The sequence below is a fragment of the Quercus lobata genome, chromosome 12 (assembly GCF_001633185.2).
Source record: "Quercus lobata isolate SW786 chromosome 12, ValleyOak3.0 Primary Assembly, whole genome shotgun sequence".
NCBI classification, from domain to species: domain Eukaryota; kingdom Viridiplantae; phylum Streptophyta; class Magnoliopsida; order Fagales; family Fagaceae; genus Quercus; species Quercus lobata.
The window spans coordinates 36640674-36666204 of NC_044915.1; the positions used below are offsets into that span (position 1 = coordinate 36640674).

Below are 25531 nucleotides of genomic sequence, written 5' to 3' on the forward strand. Positions count from 1 at the left end.
TTTGTAGGTAAGAACAAAATTATTTTTGTTTAGAATTTTTTAAAGGCAGGGCTATTTATATTGGATAAAATTAGTTAATTGAGCTTAATTTTGTTTTTAGTTTTATTGGTAATTTTTGTTGTTGAGCTTTTTTTTTGGGGGGCTTGTATATTTTGTTTTAGATTTTAGATCTATAAATTTTTTTATGATCACTAAAATAAGAAAAATGCTAGAGCTGCAAGTTTTTTATAAATTACTCATGTAATAAGTGGTTACTAGTAAGTAAAATAAATGATGTGAGTGGTATGTCTATATGCGAACCAATAAAAATTTGCTACCAAAAAAATTTGTAACAATGTTATAAAAAAGTTTGTGAGTGTAGCATTAATCTTAAAAGAATTAATGATATTATTAAAAGGAATAAAATGTAATTTTATAGGAAAAAAATTGTTAAAATTTATTTCCAATGATTTACACGTGGAAGAGGCCATGACGTAGCTAATATCGTAAGATGGGATGGAGGAGCCAGAAGGTACGATTTCATTTCCTTGTATATATAAATTTCCAGTGCCCGTAGCCAAATCCTTCATTCACCAAAACAACCCGCATCCCTCTTAAGTTTGCAATACCTGACACCTCCTCCCTATTCCCTAAGAGCTATCGAGTCATGCCATCCTTACAAAAAAAGCCATCCACAGACTTCGGAGTGTTGTTCATGAGTATTGGTGTTGTGTTGGTTTCCTTATCATCTTCTTTTGTGACTGCTGCTGCTGCTGCTGCTAGAGATGAAGTGGGCAAAGAATGGAAGGAAGCAGAAGCTCTTCTTAAATGGAAAGCCAGTCTTGACAACCAGAGCCAATCCCTCCTACCTTCTTGGGGTGGAGGAGGCCGAGGCCACCCATGCAACTGGGTTGGAATTGCCTGCGATGAGTCGGGAAGCGTCACCCATCTAAACCTTTCGAGTGTTGGTTTGAGAGGTACGCTTTACAAACTCAGTTTCTCATCCTTTACCAACCTCCTCACTATTGATCTATCAAGTAACTCGCTTTATGGAAATATTCCCGACCAAATTGGTAACATTTCCAAACTCACCAATCTCAACTTGGCTTTTAATAATCTTAGTGGTCCCATCCCTACTTCTATAGGAAATTTGAGCAACTTATCGGGACTTTTCCTTCACGAAAACTACCTTTCAGGATCTCTTCCTCCAGAAATTGGGAAACTGCAAAACCTAGGCCTACTATTCCTCGCAACCAACAATCTCTCTGGTTCCATACCTCAAGTAGTTGGAACAACGAGATATCTCTGGCATCTTGATTTGTCAAATAATTTTTTCACCGGTGCAATCCCCACTTCCATAGGAAACTTGAGCAACTTGGGATATCTTTTCCTTTATGGGAACCAGCTCACGGGTTCCATCCCTGAGGAACTTGGATCGCTTAGATATCTGAAAGTATTTCAATTAATAGGAAATAATCTATCTGGTGCAATCCCTGCTTCCATAGGAAATATGGCCAACTTGGTTGATCTTCAATTGTCAGAAAATTTTTTCACCGGTGCAATCCCTGCTTCCATAGGAAACTTGAGCAACTTAGAAATTCTTTACCTTTTTGAGAACCAGCTTACGGGTTCCATCCCTGCTTCCATAGGAAATATGGCCAACTTGGTTGATCTTCAATTTTACATCAACAATCTTTCTAGTTCAATTCCAATCACTATTGGAAATTTGACAAAGCTCACCTATTTAGGTTTGTTTACAAACAAACTAATTGGTTCCCTCCCACAGGAAATAAACAACCTTACCAATTTGAGAATTTTGCAACTCGGTGAAAACAAATTTACCGGCCATTTACCTCAACATTTATGCCGTGGTGGATCGCTTGAAAAAATTTCAGTCAAGAATAACCATTTTACAGGTCCCATCCCAAAAACTTTGAAAAACTGCAGTAGCCTATTTAGAGTTAGGCTTGACAGAAACCAACTAATAGGAAATATAACTGAAGCCTTAGGAATTTACCCGAACTTAAACTATATCGATTTGAGTGACAATCACTTGTATGGCGAGCTTTCATCAAAGTGGGGGCAATGCCGTAATTTGACAAGCCTAAAAGTGTCCAACAATAATATCTCTGGTAGTATGCCACCTGGGCTCAGTGAGGCAAGTCAACTAGTTGTGCTCGACCTCTCATCAAATCATCTAACAGGGAAAATTCCGAAGGAATTCGGGCGCTTGAAGTCATTGCTCAAACTTCTATTGAACAATAACAAACTTTCAGGTAACATTCCTTCAGAAATTGGAATGTTATCCCATATTATGGAGTTGAACCTAGCAGCTAACAATCTAAGCGGTTTGATCCCTAAACAACTTGGAGAGTGCTCAGAATTATTATTCTAGAATTTGAGCAGAAATATACTCGTGGGAAGAATTCCTTCAGATATAGGAAGCCTGAAATTTCTTCAAAATCTTGATCTTAGTTGGAATACGCTAATGGGAGAGATACCACCACAGCTTAGAGACTTGCCTCGGTTAGAAATATTGAATGTCTCTCACAATAATCTCTCTGGCTCCATGCCATCCACTTTTGAAGATATTTCAAGCTTGACATCCATTGATATATCCTACAATGAGTTAGAGGGTCCTATTCCCAACATTAAAGCCTTCCGCGAGGCTCCATATGAAGCATTTCAAAATAATAAAGGCTTGTGCGGTAATGCCACTGGTTTGAGGGCTTGCCAAAAAATGATTCATAATCCTTCACGTAAAAGGTGCAACAAATTTGTATTAAAAATTCTAATTCCTGTTTTGGCCAGTATATTTCCGATATTTATTATTGTTGGAGTTCTACTTATTAGTTGCCAAAGAGTGAGGAATACAGAAGCCAAGCCAAGAGACATACAAAATGATGATGTTTTTGCAATATGGAGCTTTGATGGGAAAATGGTATATGAGAACATCATTGAAGCTACAGAGGAATTCGATTCCAAATATTGCATTGGTGTAGGAGGATACGGAAGTGTGTACAAAGCTGAGTTGCCAACAAGTCAAGTTGTTGCTGTGAAGAAACTTCATCCATTACCCAATGGCGAGGAATCCAATCAAAAAACCTTCATAAGTGAGATTCATGCCTTTACAGAAATAAGACATCGTAACATTGTGAAGTTTTATGGTTTTTGTTCACATCCACAGCACTCACTTCTGATTTATGAATATTTGGAAGGAGGAAGCTTGGTACATTTACTAAACAATGAGGAACAAGCAAAAGCATTTGACTGGATCAAGAGGGGTAATGTTGTCAAAGATGTGGCGAATGCTTTATCTTACATGCACCATGATTGCTCGCTTCCTATAATCCATCGAGATATATCAAGCAAAAATGTGTTACTAGATCTCGAATGTGTGGCTCACATTTCTGACTTTGGCACTGCAAGACTTTTGAAGCCTGATTCATCCAATAGGACTTCACTCGCTGGCACCATGGGGTACATGGCCCCAGGTAAGTTTCTATTTTTATTTTTAATCTATAGTCTATGTAATTAAGTAACAATTTTTAGTTAGTAGTAGTAGTAGTTTTTTTTTTTTGGCTGCAAAAAAAAAAATTATTAAAACCAAAAGAATAGAAGCATTGGTACTTTGAGTGTGATAGAAAGTAACCGGGTAATCACATGTCTGAGCCTATGTTCTTCAAATTTTTTTTGCAACCAAATCACCTAGATATAGGGAGGGGCCCAAGCGGGTCCGGGCCCCCTGGGCCAATTTTTATTTTTTTACTTATTATATATATAATTTTTGTAGCTGTCTCACTTCCAAAACCTTAAACCCCCTTTAAATCCCAAGTTAGGTCAGTTTTAAGGATGGTTAAAGCCATTAGGGGGAGAAGTCTAATTTTATACCATTAATAATTATCCAAGCTTGACCAAGAAAAACATCTAGAAACAAAAATAATCATTTCACATTCCTTTTTATTTTGTTCATAGAGCATGAAACTAATTACACTTTAGGTTTTACGCTGAATATATTAAATGGCACCCTCACAAACAGACAGGTCAGTGTTTAAATTCTCTCCCCAAAAAAAAAAAAAGGTTCTCTTTTATATATATATATATATATAAATAAAGATCAATTTTAAAGTTTACTCAATATCTTTTTATTGGAAGTGAATTTTGACAAATTTACAATTGGATTACATCTTCTTCTTATATCCTCCATGCAAAATTTCTAGAAAATTAAATATTAATAGCTATGTCATCAATAAATCGTTTAAATTGCAAGTTTTTGTAGTTTAAAATTTTGGATTAAATATAAGCTTATAGATTATATAGTAAATAATATTCAATTAACACAAAATTTGACATATGCATTAAAACCGTAAAGAACATATAATTGAAAGGTTAAATTTTCAAAATATGTGGTAATGTTTATTTTATTAAGTAAGATTGTAGTTTTAGGTTACAACCAATTTTGTAACTAAATTTTATCTTTTTTTTTTAGTCAGTTCATAAAATTATAGATTGTAAATAGGAATAATCGTTTGTCCAACTCCAATGAATTGAACAAATAATAAACAAACGATGAGCAGTACTTAAAATATAAGATACTAGTGTCAACATAGTTATAGTCATAACACATATTTTCATATTTTGCTTTTGGCATGGACCAACTTCTAGCATAGTGTTCTAACTTTATCACCTATATATAATCATGTCACCATGGCCTTGATCTCTTTTTTCTAACAGAACTTGCATACACAATGGAAATCAATGAGAAGTGCGATGTTTATAGTTTTGGAGTGTTGGCATTAGAAATAATCATGGGAAAGCATCCCGGAGATCTCATTTCATCTCTATCATCATCACTCCCATCCTCATCAACATTCACAACTCATATGCCATTGAACAATGTGTTGGACCAACGCCTTTCACTCCCTACCAACAAAGTTGCAAGTGATGTGCTCTCCATTGCAAAGATTGCGATTGCTTGCTTACAAACCATTCCACAATCTCGTCCAACAATGAAACAAGTTTCTCAAGACCTGTCAACTCGGAAACCACATCTGGCAAAGCCATTACACATGATCACTTTAGGAGAAGTAGTTGATGTCAGAGGCTTGACTATCTAATTGTTTGTTTTCTTCATGTTCACCTTCTTGTTTATGAATTATGAATTGTGACTCCTCTTTTTTCTCTTTTTCACTTTTACTTTTCTCCTCTGTACTTTGCTTTGTTGTATTGTGTCTAATTGGCAAGATTCTAAATACAAAATAGTATACATCAAAATGCAAAATTGAGAATTCCATCAATAAAAAATCAGAAAGGGTATTTCTTTAGGTTAAATATTAGCATTGATACACAATGCTAATATGGATGTGGTAGCGAAAGCATAAAGTGTAGAACACAATAACACACGAAGGCTATGTGGTTCAGCCTAATGGCCTAAATCCACGAAGGAAACCCTAAAGAGCTACATCAATAATATATTAGAGTGTAGTATAAATCCTATATTACAATGAATATCATAACATGTGTATATATAGTAGACTAAATACTAGACTAATAGACTTCTAGTACAAGTAAGAGAATAGGACTTAGCTTGCACCCAAAGTAGAATTAGGCTTGGGCTTATGCTAATGGGTTAATATATCTCTAACACCCCCTCTCAAACTCAAGATGTAAGTTTGATGAAACCTTGAGATTTGATAAGGTTGAGAAGATCCCTTGAATGAAGTTTGGCTCTATGATAGTGGTTTGATGAGGGTAATGGTCTTGCAGTGTTAATGCGATTTCTAACGATGGCATGACTATACCGGAGAGTTTTAACGACAATAGTGGGAAGCCAAAAAAGATGAACGCAATGAAGAAACATCGAGGAAGACAAAGATTGCTCTTAATACACCGTAAGAACAGAAAACCGTGACCACAGGAAGATAGAACTAATACCATGTTAAATATTAGCATTGATACACAATATTGAATATACTAGTATAGATGCAAAAGCGAAAGCATAAAGTGTAAAACACTATAACACATGAGGGTTATGTGATTCAGCCTAACGGCCTACATTCACGGAAGAAACCCTAAAGAGTTACATCAATAATATATTAGAGTGTAGTATAAATCCTGTGTTACATGTGTATATATAGTAAACTAAACCCTAGACTAATAGACTTCTAGTACAAATAGGGAACTTGCTTGCACACAAAGTAGAATTAGGCTTAGGCTTATGCTAATGGGCTAATATATCTCTAACACTTTATATGCTTGTCAAGTATACGTAGCCAATATTTATGGTGCTCTAGAGCCGGTATAAGGGTGCATATATAAGCACTATGATTTCTGATGAAGTGAAAAACAAATATACAACATTTTCAAAGATTTCCTAACCAATAATTTTTGTGAACTCCTTTGATTTTTCTTTATTTTTATCAATTTTGTTATGAGTAATGTTAAAGTCACAAACTATTTTACAATATTTTTACAAATTATTGATGTGACAAATTCTTCTTAGTTCTAATCTGGAGCCATCACTAATATCACATTTTTATTTACCAACAACTATTTGGAAAAGAGTAATGCTACAGATATAAACTATTTTACAACACTTTTACAAACTGTTGATGTGGCTTTAGTATTTTCCAAATAGTTATTGTAAGTAAAAATGTGATGTTAGTGATGGACCCATTTTAGAACTAATAAGAATTTTCCACATCTGTAATTTGTAAAAATGTTGTAAAATAGTTTGTATCTATAGCATTGCTCTTTGGAAAATGCTAATGCCACATCAATAGTTTATAAAAACGTAATAAAATAATTTGTGTCTATAGCATTACTCTTTTATTATTATAACCGTATTTATTACATATATATTATATTTAATGTACATATATTCACCTTAAATTATTTCCTTTTTCTCTCAAAAAAAAAAAAAAAAAAAAAAAAAAAACCTTAAATTATTCCTTAATCAAGGTATATCAACTAAGAGCATTCACAATGGGAATTGTAAATTCCATAAGTTAGCAATATTTAGCATCAAGCCTCAAAAGTACTCAACAACTGGCCTGCTAAAATCTTACAATTGTAAAAAAAATTTGCAATTGTGCTACAGTGCCAACCTAAATGTAGGATGGCACTGTAGCACAATTGTAAACCAAAATATATTATTTAAATCCCTTTTCACCTTTTATTTTCTCTCTCCTTTCAGTCCTTTGTCTTTCAACTCCTCTCTCTTTCTCTCTCTCATAGTCACAGAGCTCATCTCCCTTCTCTCCATTGAGCCTTTTTCTCCTTGTGCCTCTCACTGCCGATGACCCTTTCTCTTTGATGGCACTGCCGATGACCTTTTCTAGGTGAGATCATCATGGTCAAGGGGCTAAGGATAGCTAATTGGATTTTGGTGGGTTTGCTTGGTGGGTCTGGGGCTGAGGATTGTGGTGGATCGATGTGGTGGGCCGTGGGTTTCTAGCGATAGAGATCGGTGAGTTCTTGTGGGTTTCAAGTGATGGAGATCAATGCGTTCTTATGGGTTTCTAATGGTGGAGATCAGTTGGGTTTCTGTTTCTAGATCAATCAATGCGTTCTTATGGATTTCTGATGGTGGAGATCAATATAGGTTTCTGGGTTTCTAGATCAGCAAGTTGTTGTGTGGGTTTCTGGGTTTGTGGTTATGTGTGTGGGTTTGGTGGTTGGCATGGACTATTGTGGTTATAGTGGTGGTTGCTGGCCGGTGGCTGGTGGTTTGCTAGAATGTGAGTGGCGGTGGTGGTGATGTTGTGGTTGCTGGTTGCTTAGAGGAAGATGGAGGAAGAGAGGAAGAGGAAGAATAAGAGAAATAGTAAAAAAAGAATATTTAAATAAAATTGCAAAAAAAAAAAATGGAGTTTGAGATGTTGTGTATGTTGTAAAATGGTATGGTATAATTGATAAAGTAGCTTTTTGAGATGGTAAAATAGAATAGGATAACATTTCCCATTGTGAATGCTCTAACCTTAATTTAAGATCATGGCAAATATATTATTTGAGTCCTTACATTTTGGAGTCTCAATCAATTTACTCCCCACATTTTAGTAACAGTTAATTTAGTCCCTACCTTTTACTAATTTAGTAGCAGTCAATTTAGTCCTTGTTATTTTCAACTTGCAGTCAATTTGATCTTTACCATTAACTCACTAATAGAAAATACATATGTGGCTAATGGAAGCTAACATGGCTAATAAAGTAATAATATAAATTTTTAATTACTATTTTAAAAAGCCACATCAGCTTAATAACAAATCCACATCATAAAATTAAAAAGAAAATATGAATAAAAAAATTAAGTTAACTTGGCAATTTTTTTTTCTTTTAGTTTTTTTGGCTGTCAAACACATTTAAAACCATTGTTCTCTTCCTACACCAATGATCTAGCACCACCACCTTCTCTTGGAAACCAAACAGTTGCTTAAGTGAATGCTATTGGCAAATTAAAGAGAAATTCACAAGAAGGTCGAAGGACCAAATCTGGATATAAACCATTAACAACAACGAAGATGTGATTTTCTTTTCTTCATTTTCTAGGAAACCAAACACAACAATAAACTTAGATCTTCAAAATTTTGCTGAGAAAACTACAAAATCTATACATAGTTGATGGTACCCTAGCCATGGGCCACCGTTGTCAAACCAAGCCCTTTTTTTTTCTCAGATCTACAAAAATTTTGAATCTCCCAAACTCAAAACATGAAATGGAAAAATATAATTTACACACATAAATAGAATCCCAAAGAAAAAGATTTGGAAAGAAACGGTAAGGGCCCGTTTGGTAGAGGAGTTTGAGCAATATTGTTTATATTTTTTTGATATACATGTGGGTGTGTGTAATGTTGTTTAAAAACTAAAAACATGTGTTTAAGATGCTCTACCAAACAGAGCCTAAATATTTAATGGTAGTGGTGGATTTGATGTGCTTGAGGAGAAGCTTATGCAGATAAGACCGAGCTGCTAAAATTATGCTTGAGATCGACGCCGATTTACTCTGGAGGTTCATCATTGCCAGATTGTGATCTCAGGGACTTGGGCTTTCATTGCAAATCTCCACTTTTTTATCTCTCCATCTACCTCCTACATTTCCTTCATGATATCAAACATGATAACAAATGATAAAGTTACAAATTCTAAAGTAAATTATAAAGGCACCTGATCTCTAAATAATTCTAAAGATAAATAGATGTAAAGGTACAAAATACAAATTCTAAAGTAGATCTAAAGTGATCCAATTTCCACGAATTCTTTTCCATTTAACTTTATTTTTATAATATTTTAGTTAGTTGTCTTGTTTGCAAGTTATTCAGCAAACTAGCATCTTGAGTGTCTAAAAATCGAGTTCCAAAATAGAAATTGAGTTTTTAAAACTTGAGTTGTAAGTGGTGGGAGCTGATGTGGAAAAAAAAATCCATGTGGAACTCGAGTTTTTAAGACTTGAGTTCCACCATTTTCTTTCCTGCCTTGTAGCTCCTTTGTTTCTTCTCAGGGTTTCTGAAGATACTCATCCCACAGCCCAAATATGAATCGAATTTTCAAATTTAAAATTTAAAAAAAAAAAAAAAAAAAAAAAAAAGAAGTGAACGTACAGGTGCCTTTCAATGGGTGTGATGAATGGATGGGAATTCTTTTGTGCCTTGCTTTTGTACCCCGCGAGCGTCATCGATACCCACCTGAAATTGAAGTTTATTCAACTAAAGTCGATGGACGGCAAGAGTATTCAATGCCACTTAGGTCTAGGATTGGGGAAAGTTATTGTAAATTTGAATCATGGGCTGATCAGTACTTCTGCTTCTTCTTCTCCTGTTTTGCATCTTCTTCCCATTTCTAGTTCCCCTATTTTGCTTCTTCTTCCCATTTTTGGTTCTTCATCTTCATCGCCATCTTCTTTCATGTTCTTTGGAACTCGAGTCTTTAAGACTCGAGTTCCATGTGGCAAAACCTTGTCCATCTCAGCAATCAAAACTCAAGCACCAATCAGAACTCAAGTTTGAAAGCCTCGATTTTTGTCATCGATCTCGAGTTTTTAAAACTCAAGATGCTAGTTTCCAAATTTCTTTCGACCATATGTTAACTTATTATATTTTTCCCCTCACTATGTTAGTCTGCAAAATCCCTCCAATTTCCCCGATTCTAGAGTGTTTCATTCTTTTTTTTAAATCATTTTTTTTTTTTCCTTTTAGAATTGAGAAATTAAATTTTTTGTTTTCAAGTTTTTAATTCAAAAGCTAAAATGCTGACATGGCTTTATTAAATAGTAGTTGATTTTTTTTATTAGCCACATCAGCTCAAGTATGCTAATTATGTAATCCGTTAATCACGTGGTCATTTTCTGCTAATGAGTTAATGGTAGGGACCAAATTGATTGCAAGTTAAAAATAACAGAAACTAAATTGACTGATGACTGCTACCAAAATATAGAGACAAAATTGACTGTAATCCCAAAATGTATGGACCAAAATAATATTTTTGCCTAAGACAATGAAAGCTTCTAGCTGAACAATTTCCATTGTAATTCTCTTTGTGCCTTGTATATATGCCCATGTCTTGTGTACAAACAAGACATACTAAATATAGAGGTTTTATATTCAATAACTTTTGGACAAAGTTTAGCTACTAAATTGGTTGTAGCTTAAAGTTATAACCTTATTTAATATCTTTTAATTGGAGGTGAATTTTGACAAATCCACCATTAGATTACATCTTTTTCTTATAACCTCCATACTTGCAAAATTTCTATAAAATTAAATATCAATAACTATGTCATCAATAAATTATTTAAATTGCAAGTTTTTTGTAGTTTAAAATTATGCATAAAATATAAACTTAAAGATCATATAGTAAATAATATCCGATTTACACAAAATTTGACATGTGTATTAAGAGAGTAAAGAACATGCAATTCAATGGTTAGATTTACAAAATATGTAGTTATTTTAATTTTATTGAGTAAAGTTGTAGCCTAAGACTACAACCAATTTTGTAGTTAAATTTTGTCCATAACTTTTTTTTCTTTCTCCTTTATTTTCTTGCTATTAAAGCCACCGTTTGGTAATATTGTCCTAGTAACGTTGTTTAAGTATTGTGGAAATACATGTAGGTGAAAAAGTGTTATGAAAATACATATTTTGTTGTTTAAATTAACAACAAAAATTGTTATTTAAACAACACAACCAAACACCTCCTAAGAATCTTCTTGGTGTTTTTCTCTACCTAAGCAACACAACAAATGCTCTTTAAAACCATCCCTGCATGTCCTTGGTGGATGGATTCGTCCTAGCCCTTCACACACCACTATCAATCATTTTTTTTTTTGGGTCCTAAATGATCACCAAACTCAGTTTTACATCACCAAATATGTCGGGCTATCTAAACAACACCACAATTCGAGGGTTCATGCACTCTCATCTACTACCACAAGTTTTTGCAAATCAAATCATGTGCCGTAACGCACCATCGGCATGTTACATTTGCTCACAAGCACAAACAATATTAGGACTATAAAAATTTTCACAATAAATTGAGACAAAATTTATGTAAATTTTTGTGGTAATAGCATTTTTTCACATGAATTGCAGCACTGGCCACTCACCTTTACACAATCACATACACCAACACTAATTTTCTCGTGTCATTACTTGATAAGGCTGGTCATCTTTAAGCACTCCCATTCCCATACAACCAACCACCACTGATTGTCACATGTCGTTACTTGATAAGGCCACATTAGCCTGATTCCCAAGTTAATTAGCAACCACGTCTACACAAAACCTTTGACAATGCCTTGTTCATAGTAGTGTCATATCATTGCCACATCAACTAACACGACATCTGCCATGTCAAGACCTTGGTTGTTCATGCCACATCACCTCCATTGTGCTCAGGAGTGAGGGAGGACTCGGCTTTGTACCCGTGGCCTAAACTGACCCAATTTTGTAACTTGATCTCACAATTCCAATATGTAGCCTACCGTAATAGATATGTATCCCTCATCAACCCAAGATCTTATGGCTAACAATTTGAGCTCACAATCTAGATTTCCTCTCTGCCATATCTAACCACATCCACTAAAAAAAGGGGAAAGAAGCATTTCTTTTTCCTTTTTTTTCTTTCACAATTATTTTCTGTTTTCCACAGTTCAAATTAATGATGTCAGTATGTCACTCATCCGCCTAAACCCTAATAATAACAATATGTAGGCCGAAAATATGCATGTGTTTCTTAAAGGTGTGAAATTATGTTGTTATCTTCCTCATTAAACTCCTAAACTTGTGATCCGCAAGGGTGAACCCAATATTAATAGTTTAAACAATCATCGTTGGGTAGCAATATCACTGGTAGAATAGTTTGTTGCCCCAGGCCCAGCTGAGGCCTTAGACAATGATCTTGGGTTTGTTAGGTTCGATGTTGAGGAGAAGTGCAAGGCAAGGGGCCTTTCAAGAGGATTGACTGGTTCTATTCCAAAAAAGTAAAAAGTTTCAACAGATTTAGATTCCGCTTAATAATTGAAAGGCAAAATCGACCGCCAAAATGGACTAAAATAGAACAAAATGAACCGAATTAGACCTAAATGGATCGAAATAGATTGAAGTAGACCAAAATGGATCGAATAACCGATGTAGACCAAAATAGACCTAATAGGACTGATTTCGTATTTTAGAAACAAATCAATCACTACTTAAACGGCTATAGATTTTTCTCTTCTTTTTTTTTTGAAAAATAATTATAACATGCTGCTAACCCCGCAACTCGAACCCTTTTTTCCCTAAACCCCCAAGCACTTTGTGCATGGGGAGGTACCAATTCAGCTATAAGGCCTTTGGCTATAGATTTTTCTCTTTAAAGTTGTGCTATAATGTTTTTTATTGGCTATTAATGAAAACATTGATCTTCCCATAAAAAGAATATATATATATATATATATATATATATATATATCTCAAAGGCAATGGGTTTTCGAGAGGTTTGCTTAATTAGCTAATGTGATTTTGAGAAATGTATTCCCTACTATGCTTGATTAATTTAAAAAAAAAAATGCTTGACGTTGACTACTAGAGAAAAGGAAAAAAGAAAAAATTGTTAAATATTTATGTTTTTCTCTTATATGGACAAAACAAATGTAGTTTTAACCACATTAGCGCATAAATAGAATGGCTTAAATGCAATCCTTTATAACATTAGGGGTGCAGATCCAATTTTAAAATTAGAGGGGTAAATGACTAATACTCCAAACTTTAAGGGCATAAATTATAATTTAATCAAAATATTTTAAGCAAAGGGATGATCTAGAAAGCATGTATTTACTAATTTAGTAAGGGCAACTGTGTAGGGCTCAGCATTTTGGGCCTTTACATGTTATTTACTAATCCTAGCGTGACTGAAGGTTCAATGCCTTATAGGAGGCACTGTGGGTTTATAATCTCTGAGAAATCACTTGCATGGTTGGCCTAGATTGTGGATTGGCATTCAAGCAAGCACTTGCAAACTTTAAGATGTTTATCAATTCATCCTCAAAATGACTCGGGGGAGGTGCAAGGCGCTGGTCCAATACATCTTTCAGCTCTACTTCTTCCATAACTGATGGAGACAATAGACGAGAAATGAAATCACCCGGATGCTCTCCTTTGATCACTTCTAGCGTTAACACTCCAAAGCTATATACTTCACATTTCTCAGTCACCTCCATTGTGTAAGCAAGTTCTGTCAAAATAGGAGGAAAAAAAAAAAAACAAAAGAGAATAAGAGATCAATTATTACCATATATACTGTACTAAAAGTTCTATGAATATTTAGTAGACTAGTAAACCGTAAGTATTACCTGGTGCTATATATCCGTATGTTCCTGCAAGGGCAGTCCAATTAGATGAATCTGGCTTTAGAAGTTTTGCAGTGCCAAAGTCTGAAATATGCGCCTCATATTCTCCATCAAGCAAAATGTTATTGCTTGATATGTCTCGATGAATAATTGGCGGGGAGATGTCATGGTGCGTGTAACACAAGGCGTGAGACACACTTTAATGATATTCAACCTCTTACTCCAATCCAATCCTCTGGCTTCTTCTTCTTTGCTCAAGATTGCAGCTAAGCTACCCTTTTCAAGGTACTTGTAAATTAGAAATGAGTGTCGTGGATGTGAACAGAAACCATAAAGTTTCACAATATTTCGATGTCTTATCTCTGTCGATGCCCTTATCTCATTCAAAAACTCCTTGGGATAAGTCGTCGCATCATCAGGTGGTGATGAGTGAAGCTTCTTCACAGCTACAACATCACCCGATGGAAGTTTTGCTTTGCAGACGCTTCCATTTCCTCCTTCCCCAATACAATGTATGGCATCAAAATCATTAGTTACTCTTATGATTTCTTCATACAATATTTTTCCATCAAAGGTTGATATCATAAGCAATTCTTTGTTATTCACATCGCTTTGTTTTGTTTGCCACTCTTTTTTTCTTCTTTTCAAAATCAAGGAAATTCCAAAGAAAGCAAGCAGAAGTGAAAGTGCTCCTAAAAGAGGGTAAATGATATAAATTACGACTTTGTGGGATCCTTTTGAGATATGAGTAGAGGAGAGTTTGCATGACTGTAGTCCTCTAACATCACCACACAAGCCTTTGTTCCCTTCTACTGCCTCAAATGGAGCATCTTTAAATGTTTTGCTATCAGGAATAGGACCCTGCAACTCATTATAAGAGATGTCAATATACAACAAGCCACGCATTCTTGCAAATGATGTTGGAATGGATCCAGAAAGATTATTGTGAGAGAGATTAAGCTTCTCCAAACTCTCCAAGGTGCTGATTTGCCACGGTATCTCTCCACTTAATGAGTTATGACTCAAATCTAGTTGGGACAAACGAACTAATTTCCCCAACTGAACTGGAATTTATTGGCTAAACTTGTTGCAGCTCAAATTCAAGTAGATCAGTCTCAAGAGTTCGTCTAGATCTCCAGGAAGTGACTTGCTCAGTTTGTTTGAAGATATGTCAAGATACTCAAGGTCTGTCAATGACCCAAGTTCTTGCGGTATACCACTGGAAAGTTCATTTCCATTCGGCATAAGTTTCACCAAAAAAGTCAACTTTCCAAGTTCCTTTGGAATCTCGCCAACTAAATGATTCATAGATAGATCAAGTACATGTAATTGAGTTGAATTTCCAATCTCAGGTGGTATGCTACCAGTAACATTGTTCCACGCTAGAAGTAAAGTTGTTAGTTTCTGACACCTTCCCCAGTTATGTGAAATTTCACCATAGAAGCTATTCTTGCTTAGGTCAATGAAATTCAAGTGTGGATAAACACCAAAATCTTCAAATATATTTCCAGTGAATTGGTTTCCATCAAAACGGACTCTAATTAAGGATGTGCAGTTTCTCAAGCCTTTGGAGATTGAGCCTATGAGGTGGTTGTTACTTACAGTAAAATTTTGAAGTACTCCACCTCGACAAATATTCTGGGGTAGAAAACCAGTGAAGTTGTTTGTGTCCAATTCCAACACAACCAAAAAGAGATTTTCAATCTCTTGAGGAATAGTGCCAGAAAACTGGTTGTCGCGAAGGAATAGAGTCTCTAATTTGCTCAAATTACCAATTGAAGCAGGAACAGAACCAGTTAATAGATTCTCACTCAACTCTAGATTAACAAGAGACTTTAAGTTTCCTATCTCTTTAGGGATACTACCAGGAAGCCCATTATCATAAAGTTCAAGAAGGGAGAGATTTTTTAGATCACCAAATGATGTTGGGATTGAACCAAAAAGATTGTTTATGCCAAGTCTTAACTTTAACAAGAACCTCAAGTTTCCTAATTCTGGAGGAATGGGACTAGAAAGTTGGTTTTCGGACATGTACAACTCGGTTAGCTTGACTAAGTTTCCAAAAGTTGATGGGATGGGACCTATTAGACGGTTTATATCCATTTGGAGTAGAGCCAAATTGGAGAGATTTCCAAGTTCAGGAGGAATAGAACCAGAAATTTGATTGTCAAAAAAATACAAAATAGCCAGATTGCTCAAATTACCCAAAGAAGCAGGAATGGGACCTTCTAGAGCGTTGATATACAATCCAAGCATTGTAAGAGACTTAAGCTTACCTAATTCTTGAGGAATTGAACCGTTGAATTGATTATTAACAAGGTGCAAGAACTCAAGCTTTGTTAGGTGACCAATTTCTGGTGGGACTGACCCTGACAACTTATTATAGGACAAATCAAGATATATGAGCTTGGAAAGGTTACTAATTTGAGGTGGGATAGTACCAAAGAGTACATTGTCAAAGAGATCAATATATGCAACATTGGGTAAAGATGAAAATGGAAATTCGTGGAGCATACCTTGTAAGCCTGAACTAGTGAGGTTTATCTTGATGACACTTCCGGCAGGATTGCAAGAAATACCAAACCAAGTGCAGGGAGATGTGCTTGGCTTCGGGTTGGTAGCATTTCGAGGAAGGAGGGTCCATGAAGATAGTTGAGGCTGCGTATTATTTTCAAGGCTGGATTTCCATTTGAGAAGAGCATTTGCTTCTTCAGTGGACTCGGATGTTACGTTGTATGAGGAGCATAACAGAACAAACTGGACAAGTAAAACGAGGGAAACTAATCTGTCAAGGGTGATTGCCATGGTTTGTGTGTCTTCTTGTATGTTATATGGTTATGTAAAATATGATATTTATATAACAAGAGCTCACTAATCTTTACATACATTTTCCAAAGTAATTATACATCATCCACAAATTTCCATAGTAAAGTATCACTACAGCATTGTCAATTTGACCTTCAATAGGAAAGAGAGTTAGTGAATAAGTGCTTCTCTTCATGATGACATTATAGAAATGCTAATCTTTTCAAGGGTTGGGTGAGAAAAAGGGAAACCACTTCCACTCACATTGGTTTGTGTTATACAAGAGCCTTTCTGTGTCTTTGTCTTAATATGAACTCTATTGGTTTGTTTGAAAGCATCCATTCCTATCCACACACCCTTGAGAGAGGTAAAGAGTTGGGGAAGTATCCATGAATGGGACTAAACGGGTCAGTAGAGCATGACAAACATGAATTCCTGCATAGGGGTGTATCACGAGCTATGAAATTACACTCACCTTTTTCGACATAATAATTATAATTTTAGTGGGGCAGCCACTCTCAAGTCTCAATGAAGTATGTTCATACTAGCAATAGTTCTAGGAAAATACCAGTTTGATTTTGCGCCTAATCCTATCCCCTTTTATTTCTTTTCATCAAGTTATAATTTCTGATTGATAAATACAACCACAAAGCTATTAAAAGGCTTGTGATGTTGCTTTTTACACATAGGTCGAAGACATTTCACAGCGTAATTAGATTAACCATTTGAGTGCTTTGGGCTGAGGTTAGTTGATGGCGCACTCGGCTATCACTATACCACAAACTTATTGGTCCTTTAGATTTGGGACAATCCTAGACTTTGGATTTTCCGAGAATCTGCATTTGCAGAAAACATTTTATTCCACATTGTATAGTTCAAAAGGAAAAAATACAACACGTTTTCTGCGAGTCTAGTAAATTCCGATTAATCAAATACTTTATTGGTAAATCACATATCATCTATCTGTGGCTCGTCAATATTCAATTCCAGCATTTGATTTAAAAGTAATAAGTTATAGTTTATTCACTCGTGGCCTATTTTTCTATACTTTCGGTTCATAAGTTTAGTGGAGTCAAACCAGATCCTAATATTAAATCAAACTATAATTGGATCCTAATTGTGCTTTAGGCATCATTTTCTAGTTTATGATTTACACTAACAATTTTAACATTTTTTTTGGGCTTAAAAAGAGTCAAAAGGTAAGTTTTTATAATCAGCTCTCGACAAATCAAACTGAGTCTTAAAATCAGTACCAAAAGACTAATCGCCTGTTCTATACTTAAATAGAACCTTCACACAACTAATCATTGCAATGATGCACTTAAACATCCAGAGCATCCATCAAGAAGCCTGTACCACACACACTGATGCTCCAAAATTCCCGAGGTACTTGACATTAAATCACCTTTGCAAACATGATCCAATTGGTCAACCATTTGGATACAGAATCCAGGAAAGCAAGCAAATATAAGCTACAGAGATCCACAATGTTCTTGCTGAAAAAGTAATATTATTGATGAAAGCGCAGAGAATAACAATCTTTTGGCCACTAGCACATAAAATATTTTTAAAAAGTTATAAAAATTCAAAAATCCATTATTCTAACCAGCAAGGAGATGATACTAGAGCATTAATACCAAATACTAATGTTATGCGGCCATGCTTGGTCAAATTAAACACACTGCCCACATCCACACACAAGTCAAGAAGATCGAGTTCTACCATCAGTGAAACTCTAATAATGCGTTGCTCCCATAATCCAATAAGCAACAAGGAAACAAAATAGAGGGTCATCACACTGATACATGCTAATAATCAACACTATCAAAGCATCTTTGATCAACAGCTGAAAGCCAGCAACAAAGCCAATGATCCATGGGTCCAGTAACACCACCCACTTCGTTAAAAAGAGTGGTAACTTAAAAGCCCTAAGCTGAATCCCAGGATGAGGGAAATGGTGTAACCTCCTTATAGGGCAGGCTAGGAGCTTAGAATCACCGCTTGGAAAAAAATAAGAGCATCTAAAAGGAAAAATACCATTTCATATGTTCAACTCTGACCACTTGGATTTCGGTCTTACTTTTCAGCACAAATCTATTTAGAAATTAAAGCGGCAACATTTGCACCTCCAAGTACCATTAGGCATTAGCCAATGTCATTCACCAATGCACATCTTCCATGCACAAGTCAATGATCTTTACTTACAGCAGGAGACTAACTAGTGTAATCTGACAAGAGGGGCTAGCTCACATAATAAGACAGAAAGAAATGTGGTACTTTATTCATTCTTTACACAACAATACTTTTTTTCATTTATTTGCCATATATACTTGACTGCCTTTAAGATAATGGTCAAGAATGATTAATGGTAGATCTCACCACATCTTTCAATGAACATGCTAAAAAGAAATAGAACACAACCAGAAACAAGACCCAAAAGAAATTTAGTAAAACAAAAACCAAATTGAGGGGGGTTAATAGTAAGACTACATTCAAACAGGACATCTATAAGCTATTGTCGAAGATAACCATTAGAAAAATGAAAAAGCAAAGGGGAACAAGACAATCATTCACATAAATGAACATGTCCTGGTGACAAGTATCTATCTAATTATAATAATACTGCATCATAGTCACCAACATGGACCAATCCCTATCAACACAGGCATGGCCACGAAGAGCTGCCTGAAACTTAGACTCCAAATGAATCAAGGAGTATTCAATGAAACCGCAACAGCTACATTGAAGGCATGCAAATTGCATCGATCTTTGGGCAACCACAGCTACTAAGACTCCTTGGTAACCCAAACTTTTAAAATCAGCAATGTTTGAGAAGTATGGTCAGGTTAAAAGCCATGATCCCCATGGTTGTAGGACTTAAACAGAATGAGAGTGTTAACTCTTACCAATCAGGACATTATCAAAGAAAAAATGGTAAGATACAGTAGATTGCAACCAGCATGAACATGATATCCAATCCACCATCTGTGAAGCAAAATCAGCACCACAGCTAGCACATCTCAGCAAACAGCAAACAGCAAACAGCAAACAGCAAACAGCAAAATTTCACCCTTCCCGAACACAACTATATAAGGACAATATATGATCCACAATGAGAAATTCCATTAACAGAAGGAAATAATAATCAAAATTGAAGATTTATAAAAAATTTAGAAACTAGTCAAGAGAAGGATAGAAAGCAATAGATGAAAGTAAAATAAAAAGAGCAAGCAAGCAAAAAAATAGTCAACCTAAATTCAGGAATGACCCACTGGCAGGAACTCTTAGACAACACAATAAAAATTATTGTGGAATATTTGAAATGGTGCAAACCTATAGAATTTGGAATACATGAACTACCATCAAACAAGAGTAAAGGAATGCATTGAATCCAACAAGGTAATGTTTAACCTCCAAAAAAAGGTCCATGATGATGAAATCTAGCATTCAAGTTGTTGCTCACAGCATGCACAACATAATGTCTTCTCCAAAATTAAAGCAGATACAGAGAATGCACCGAGCCAAAGATATCCCCATCACAAAATATGCTTGCTCCTTCATTCCTAAAAAACACAATGACCAAAAAAGGCTTAGCCAAAGACATATTATTCCAATCAAGACACCTCTATACTATGAGGGAAAAAATTTCCAAATACTGCAGTGTAGAAACTCACATCAGCATCAGATCTACGTGGAGATGGGCTTCGAGAATCAACAACTCGACCATTTGGTGAAGCAGTTTTTGGTACAGGAGAGCTTTCATTGTGATTGTGTGCATCAGGACTTTCGTCCCTAGGTGTCCTACGTGGGGACAGGCTCCTCCGAGGATTGGGACTGGACCAAACAGGAAGGCAATTTGACAAATTCCCGTTTGCCATCAGATAACAAATCATGAATCCACAATTTTCTGATTAAAAATCATTAATATATATGTGATCAAATACCTATCATAGGACCGGCTTCGACTACGCCGCTCATCATCATATCTGCCTCTCCCACGATCTTTGTGATGATCAGGACTTGCACTACGGCTCCTGCTCCGGCGACGATCTCTTTCCCTCCCACGATTCCTGTCACGATCAGATCGCTCCCTACTCCTACTGCGACTTCTCCTTCTGTAATCCCTGTCCCTATGTTCATCCCGATGTCTGAAAAGTGAAAAATGTTTACAATCAGTAGCTACATAATGAACATGACACAATAAATTGCAAGAAGCAAGATTAGTTCATAACACTCATATACAATAAGTCAAATCTAGTACAATTTGCACATGCAGAGTTCTTAAGAGCACAATCAGCTGTATAAGTGTCAAACCAGCCCAAATTCATGTTCTTTAAGCTTGATAAGTTTTGGAGATAACAGACGTCAGTGCAATTATATGAAAACAGACAGTATAGAAGTAGAACACACTCCACCGAATAAAATAATCTAGCAGGGGAAAAAAACAAATAAATAAATAGATAAAAGATTCCCATGTTGTCCTTCTATAAGAATGTTTGCAATGCTCAGAAGCAACAGGAGCAAACAAAAATAGAAAGAAACCAAAGTCGTATCAGAACATGAAATTGAAAAATTATGGCAACCAAATGCATAAGCAGTGGAAAAGCTATACCCTGTGACACCCATACAGATACAGGCTCTAGCCTATAGTACCACTATTTCTATTACATCAACTACTTGTAGATTACCCCTTCCAGGAAATGGATCACCCCATCCTATTATTCATCTGTTAACCAAAGGGGTCCGAACCATTTTTGATCAAAACTAACTCCTACGCAAAACATATCCATCATGTAAGCCTGAAATATATATATAACTTAATCCACTTGGTTCCTGAGAAACTGGCCAACCTGACTACCTGTGAGGACCATGTAAACAGACCTAAGGTGCATTTCATAACCATACGGTGCAACTGCAAAATGAATTAAAGAACAAACCATGAATCCCTATACACTAGAGCACACTGAATATCAGCAGAGCCAAGCTAATATAGCAGTGCTTCACACAAATTGGAGAGAAACACACCCACACAAACACACACAATGCCTTAAATTAGTGTTTTTCATTGTTTTTTTACGAGTAACAAATTCATTAAATAATTGCAAAAAGGGGTGTAGCCCTAGTCCTCAGGTTGTACACAAAGGAAGAGAGCACAGCATGCCTTGCATCAGTAGTAATGTGAAATTTTCAATTCGGTCATGTGCTGAATTCAGAATATCTCAAATAAACTGATAATCACCTCATATCTCTGAGTTTTCATTTACAACCTAGTTAAATCCCAACTTACATAAAAATTACCATGCTAGTCAATAGGCCCGGTTTAACACCCAAATTAATAGCACTTTCCAAGACAAGGGACCTCACCTAGGACGAGGGCTACGACTCCTTGACCCTCCTTTTGTCTTGGAAGATGACTCTATTATCCTCCCTTTGTGACTGACAATAAAAAAACCAACAATATACCATTAGACAGCACCAAATCCGAGAAACACGCAACTATGCAACTAATAGCTAAACTACAAACATTTTAATAGCCTATTGCCATATAAAGTCCACCTAATGACTCATCCGCAGTACATAAGCATTTAAGTTTGAAAACGCAGTAATCAAAATTAGAAGAATGGCACCAAAAATTTAAAATAAAAATCAACCAAAACAGCACAGATGACTTACATTCGCTCCGCATTTGGGCCATACTTGGCGAACTGAACCATAATCTCTCTGCCATCTACAACTTTTCCTGCAAAATAATAAATAAATAACAATATAAATAGATAAATAAAAACCAGCTTCCAACATGGTTGTAGATATCAAGATTTGAGAAAGTAAATCTGACCGTCGAGCCTTTCCACCGCCTTCTGCGCCTCGTCCGCGTACTTGTATCGAACGAAAGCGAAACCTCGCGATTCTCCAGTCCTATAATCAATCACCAAAAAAAAAAAACACCAAATTAAAAAAAAAAAAAAAAAAAAAAAGCACAAACAAAATAGATGTGTGTGAGTGAGAAAGAAGAGAAAGATAGGGGACCTTCGGTCTCTGGGGATAAACACGTCGACGACCTTGCCGTACTTGTCGAAGAGAGGAAAAAGATCATCTGCGGTGGTACCTATAGCAAAAAAAGAGCGTTAGAGATTGAGAGAAAGAGGGGTAGGGTTGAAAATTGGAGAGGAAGGAAGGGGCAAATACGGAAAGTGATGTTGAGGACGAGGAGGGAATAGGTGTCTCTGATGTCTGGAGGGCCAGATCTCCCAAAGTGCGACATCTCGATTTCTGCCTCTGCCTCTGTGAGATAGAGAGAAAGAGAGAGAGTGGCGGAAGGACTTTGTGCTAGGGTTTAGAAATTTGAGGTTGAGAGTTTGGGGAAAAAAATTGTCGGGGGAATTTTTTTTTTTTTTTTTTTTTTGCCAATAGATTCGGTGGTTTAACGTAAAATGCTAAATAAGGACATTACTTGTTTAAAGACGAATATGCCCTTACTTCGCTTTTCAAAATACTCTACTGTCCCAAAAAAAAAGAAAAACAAAACCTTGCCTCCCTCCCTTCACTGTCGTTACACTATTGTCTTCCTTGTTTTTTCAGTGTCTTTTCCCGCCAAGAATGTGTGATATTTGGACCGCTATTTTTTTTTTCTTTATGAGGTTTTTTTTTTTTTTTTTTGAGAAGGATTTTCTTTTGAGTTTAGTGTTAAATCTTTTGTTTTATATATCTTCCAATAACGGTATGTCAGAATGCCGTATTATTATTTTACAAATTAAAAAAATTGTGACAGTCATGTATAATAGATCCTCGTTAATACCTATATTAGAGCAACCACATTAATTCGTTTAAAAATTTCTGTTTATTTTAGTCTTAAAATCTATTTTTTCTATTTTACGCAACCACTTTGCAAAAATAGCAATATTAGATTATCTATTTTACACTTTCTTTTAATATAATATTAATTCTTCCTTTATTTTTTGCTATTATTTATGTCCTTTTTTTTCCTTTGTTTTCTCACCAAACAAACACAATTTAACCCAAACCAAACTCACAGCAAACCTCTATAGACATAAATCACAGCCTCTCTTCCTACACCAAAACCCCCACATCCAAATCACAACAAATTCAAGCCAAGTAAACCACCACCAAAATCAGCAAATCACCGAGCAAACCCAATCACTCGCACTTCTGGCAAAGTTCTGAATCTTGGTGGGCATGGTAGCAAAAAATAGAAGAGCACCAAAGAGGAAAATGAACTACTCTATTATGGGTTTTCAGTTGAGAGAGAAGATAATGGATAAGAAACAAAGGAGAGCCACCAATTGGAGTGGTGGTGGTGGCTAAGAGGTGATGAGCAAGGACTGCAGATTAAGGAGAAGAAATAAAGAAAGAAAAGAAAAAGAAAAAGAGAAAAGCCATAGACGGAGAGAAAAGAAAAAGAAGGAAGCAAGTAACAAAATGGAATAGAAAGAAAGAGAGAGAAATTAATTAAATATTGATGCACAAGTGAACAGTAATCATGTATCTTTTCACGATTACTGTAGCTTTTTGGAAATTTGCACAATTTTAGAACAGTTGATGCGGGTGATTTTTAAGGTAAAATGTGTAAATTTGTGCACTTTTTGTATTTTAGAAAAGCTTATGTGAGTGCTCTTACCATTAGTCCGTCTAAAATTTTTCGTCTATTTTAACATAACAGCCTACTTTTTTTTATTTTACACAATCACTTTGCAAAAATACCCACATCAGATTATCTATAATACATCATCTTTAATTTAAATAATATTTTTATCACTTTTTTTTTATTATTTCACACCTACCCACGCACAGTCCTACCCACCTTACCCCACACTCCAAATATTACTTCTCTCTCTCTCTCTCTCTCTCTCTCTCTCTTCTTTTGCAATTTGAGTTTGATTACAAGCAGTGATTTTGGGCAGATTTCTCCACTACTATGGGTGGATTTCTTTTACAAAAACACTCACATCAAATTATCTATAATACATTTTCTTTTATTTAAATAATATTTTTCTCACTTTTTATTATTATTTCACACCTACCTACCCACCTTATCACACACTCCAAACATTACTTTTCTATCTCTTTCTCTCTCCTTTGTCTTCTTTCTTCTTCTTCTCTTCAATTTGCTTTTGATTATAGGCAATGATTTTGGGTTTGCAATTTGAGTGGTGATTTTGGGCAAATTTCTCCATTATTGTGGGCGGATTTCTTTTGCAAAAACACTCACATCAAGTTATTTATAATACATCCTTTTTTAGAGCAAAAACGTGTAAAATAATGCACTTTTTCTATTATAGAAGGAATAGTGTGAGTGTTCTAAGAAAGTCAAAACCCAAATAAATTAAAACTTAAACTCATCTTACAATTGAAGAATCACTAAGGCTCCCACTAGCCATATGTGCCACTAATTAGAGAAACCGCCAAAGCCTAGAAAAAATTCATCAAAGTTGTTGTTTATGTGGTGGCCAGGACCAGATATTAGAGGTTCAATGGCTCTTCAATCGGCAACATGATATTATGTTTTTGGTGCACACACCCAGCTCTCTCATAACACGTGGGTTCACATGTTGTGAGATAAATAAGTGAATACACCCAAAACATGATATACCCTCTCCTTCAATCGTAAAATTGAGTTTGGGTTTTGATTTTATTATGGGTATTAATGAGGATATATTATGTGTGACGATTGCAGTGGGCCTTTTTTGGGCCTTTTGTGGTTAAAGTGGGCTGGGCTGCCTCTTGCGGTGTTGGACCCAAGTTTTCTGAGTAAGGGAGTTGAGATCGGTCCAATTGCAACTCAATTTGATTCGGCTTGTGCGCAAACTATGCCTCGTCTGCCAAGAGCAAGCTTATAGCAAGCAGAACTATTTCAGATGGATTGCGGCAGCCAGATATGATAATAATAAGATAAAATAAAGTATT

At 35.6% G+C, this 25531-nt stretch overlaps 3 protein-coding genes and 1 pseudogene across 5 annotated transcripts; 1 reads left to right on the top strand and 3 right to left on the bottom strand.

Annotated features, from left to right (window-relative positions):
* The first annotated feature begins 588 nt into the window (after positions 1–588).
* LOC115972507 lies at positions 589–5296 on the top strand (annotated as a pseudogene). Its single transcript, XR_004087488.1, has 2 exons — positions 589–3473; positions 4714–5296. The product of XR_004087488.1 is annotated as an MDIS1-interacting receptor like kinase 2-like (transcript).
* An 8033-nt stretch (positions 5297–13329) lies between these two features.
* LOC115970601 (MDIS1-interacting receptor like kinase 2-like) lies at positions 13330–14710 on the bottom strand. Its single transcript, XM_031090209.1, has 3 exons — positions 14094–14710; positions 13808–14001; positions 13330–13689 (listed from the first exon to the last, which is right to left on the bottom strand). Exons 1-3 carry the CDS (start codon positions 14708–14710, stop codon positions 13403–13405), a joined length of 1098 nt encoding a protein of 365 aa, XP_030946069.1. The 3' UTR covers positions 13330–13402.
* A 165-nt stretch (positions 14711–14875) lies between these two features.
* Positions 14876–16609, bottom strand: LOC115970602 (MDIS1-interacting receptor like kinase 2-like). Its single transcript, XM_031090210.1, has one exon. It carries the CDS (start codon positions 16607–16609, stop codon positions 14876–14878), a length of 1734 nt encoding a protein of 577 aa, XP_030946070.1.
* A 2542-nt stretch (positions 16610–19151) lies between these two features.
* On the bottom strand, positions 19152–23010 carry LOC115971736 (serine/arginine-rich splicing factor SC35-like). Of its 2 annotated transcripts, XM_031091761.1 has the most exons (8): positions 22796–23010; positions 22637–22715; positions 22446–22525; positions 22283–22349; positions 21974–22045; positions 20554–20757; positions 20284–20443; positions 19152–20172 (listed from the first exon to the last, which is right to left on the bottom strand). In XM_031091761.1, the coding sequence occupies exons 1-8, from the start codon at positions 22869–22871 to the stop codon at positions 20167–20169; spliced, it is 744 nt and encodes a 247-aa protein (XP_030947621.1). In that variant the 5' UTR covers positions 22872–23010; the 3' UTR covers positions 19152–20166. The 2 variants fall into 2 exon arrangements, with proteins under 2 accessions (XP_030947621.1, XP_030947622.1); XM_031091762.1 differs by lacking the exon at positions 21974–22045 and having other exon boundaries at positions 19805–20172.
* Positions 23011–25531: the final 2521 nt, after the last annotated feature.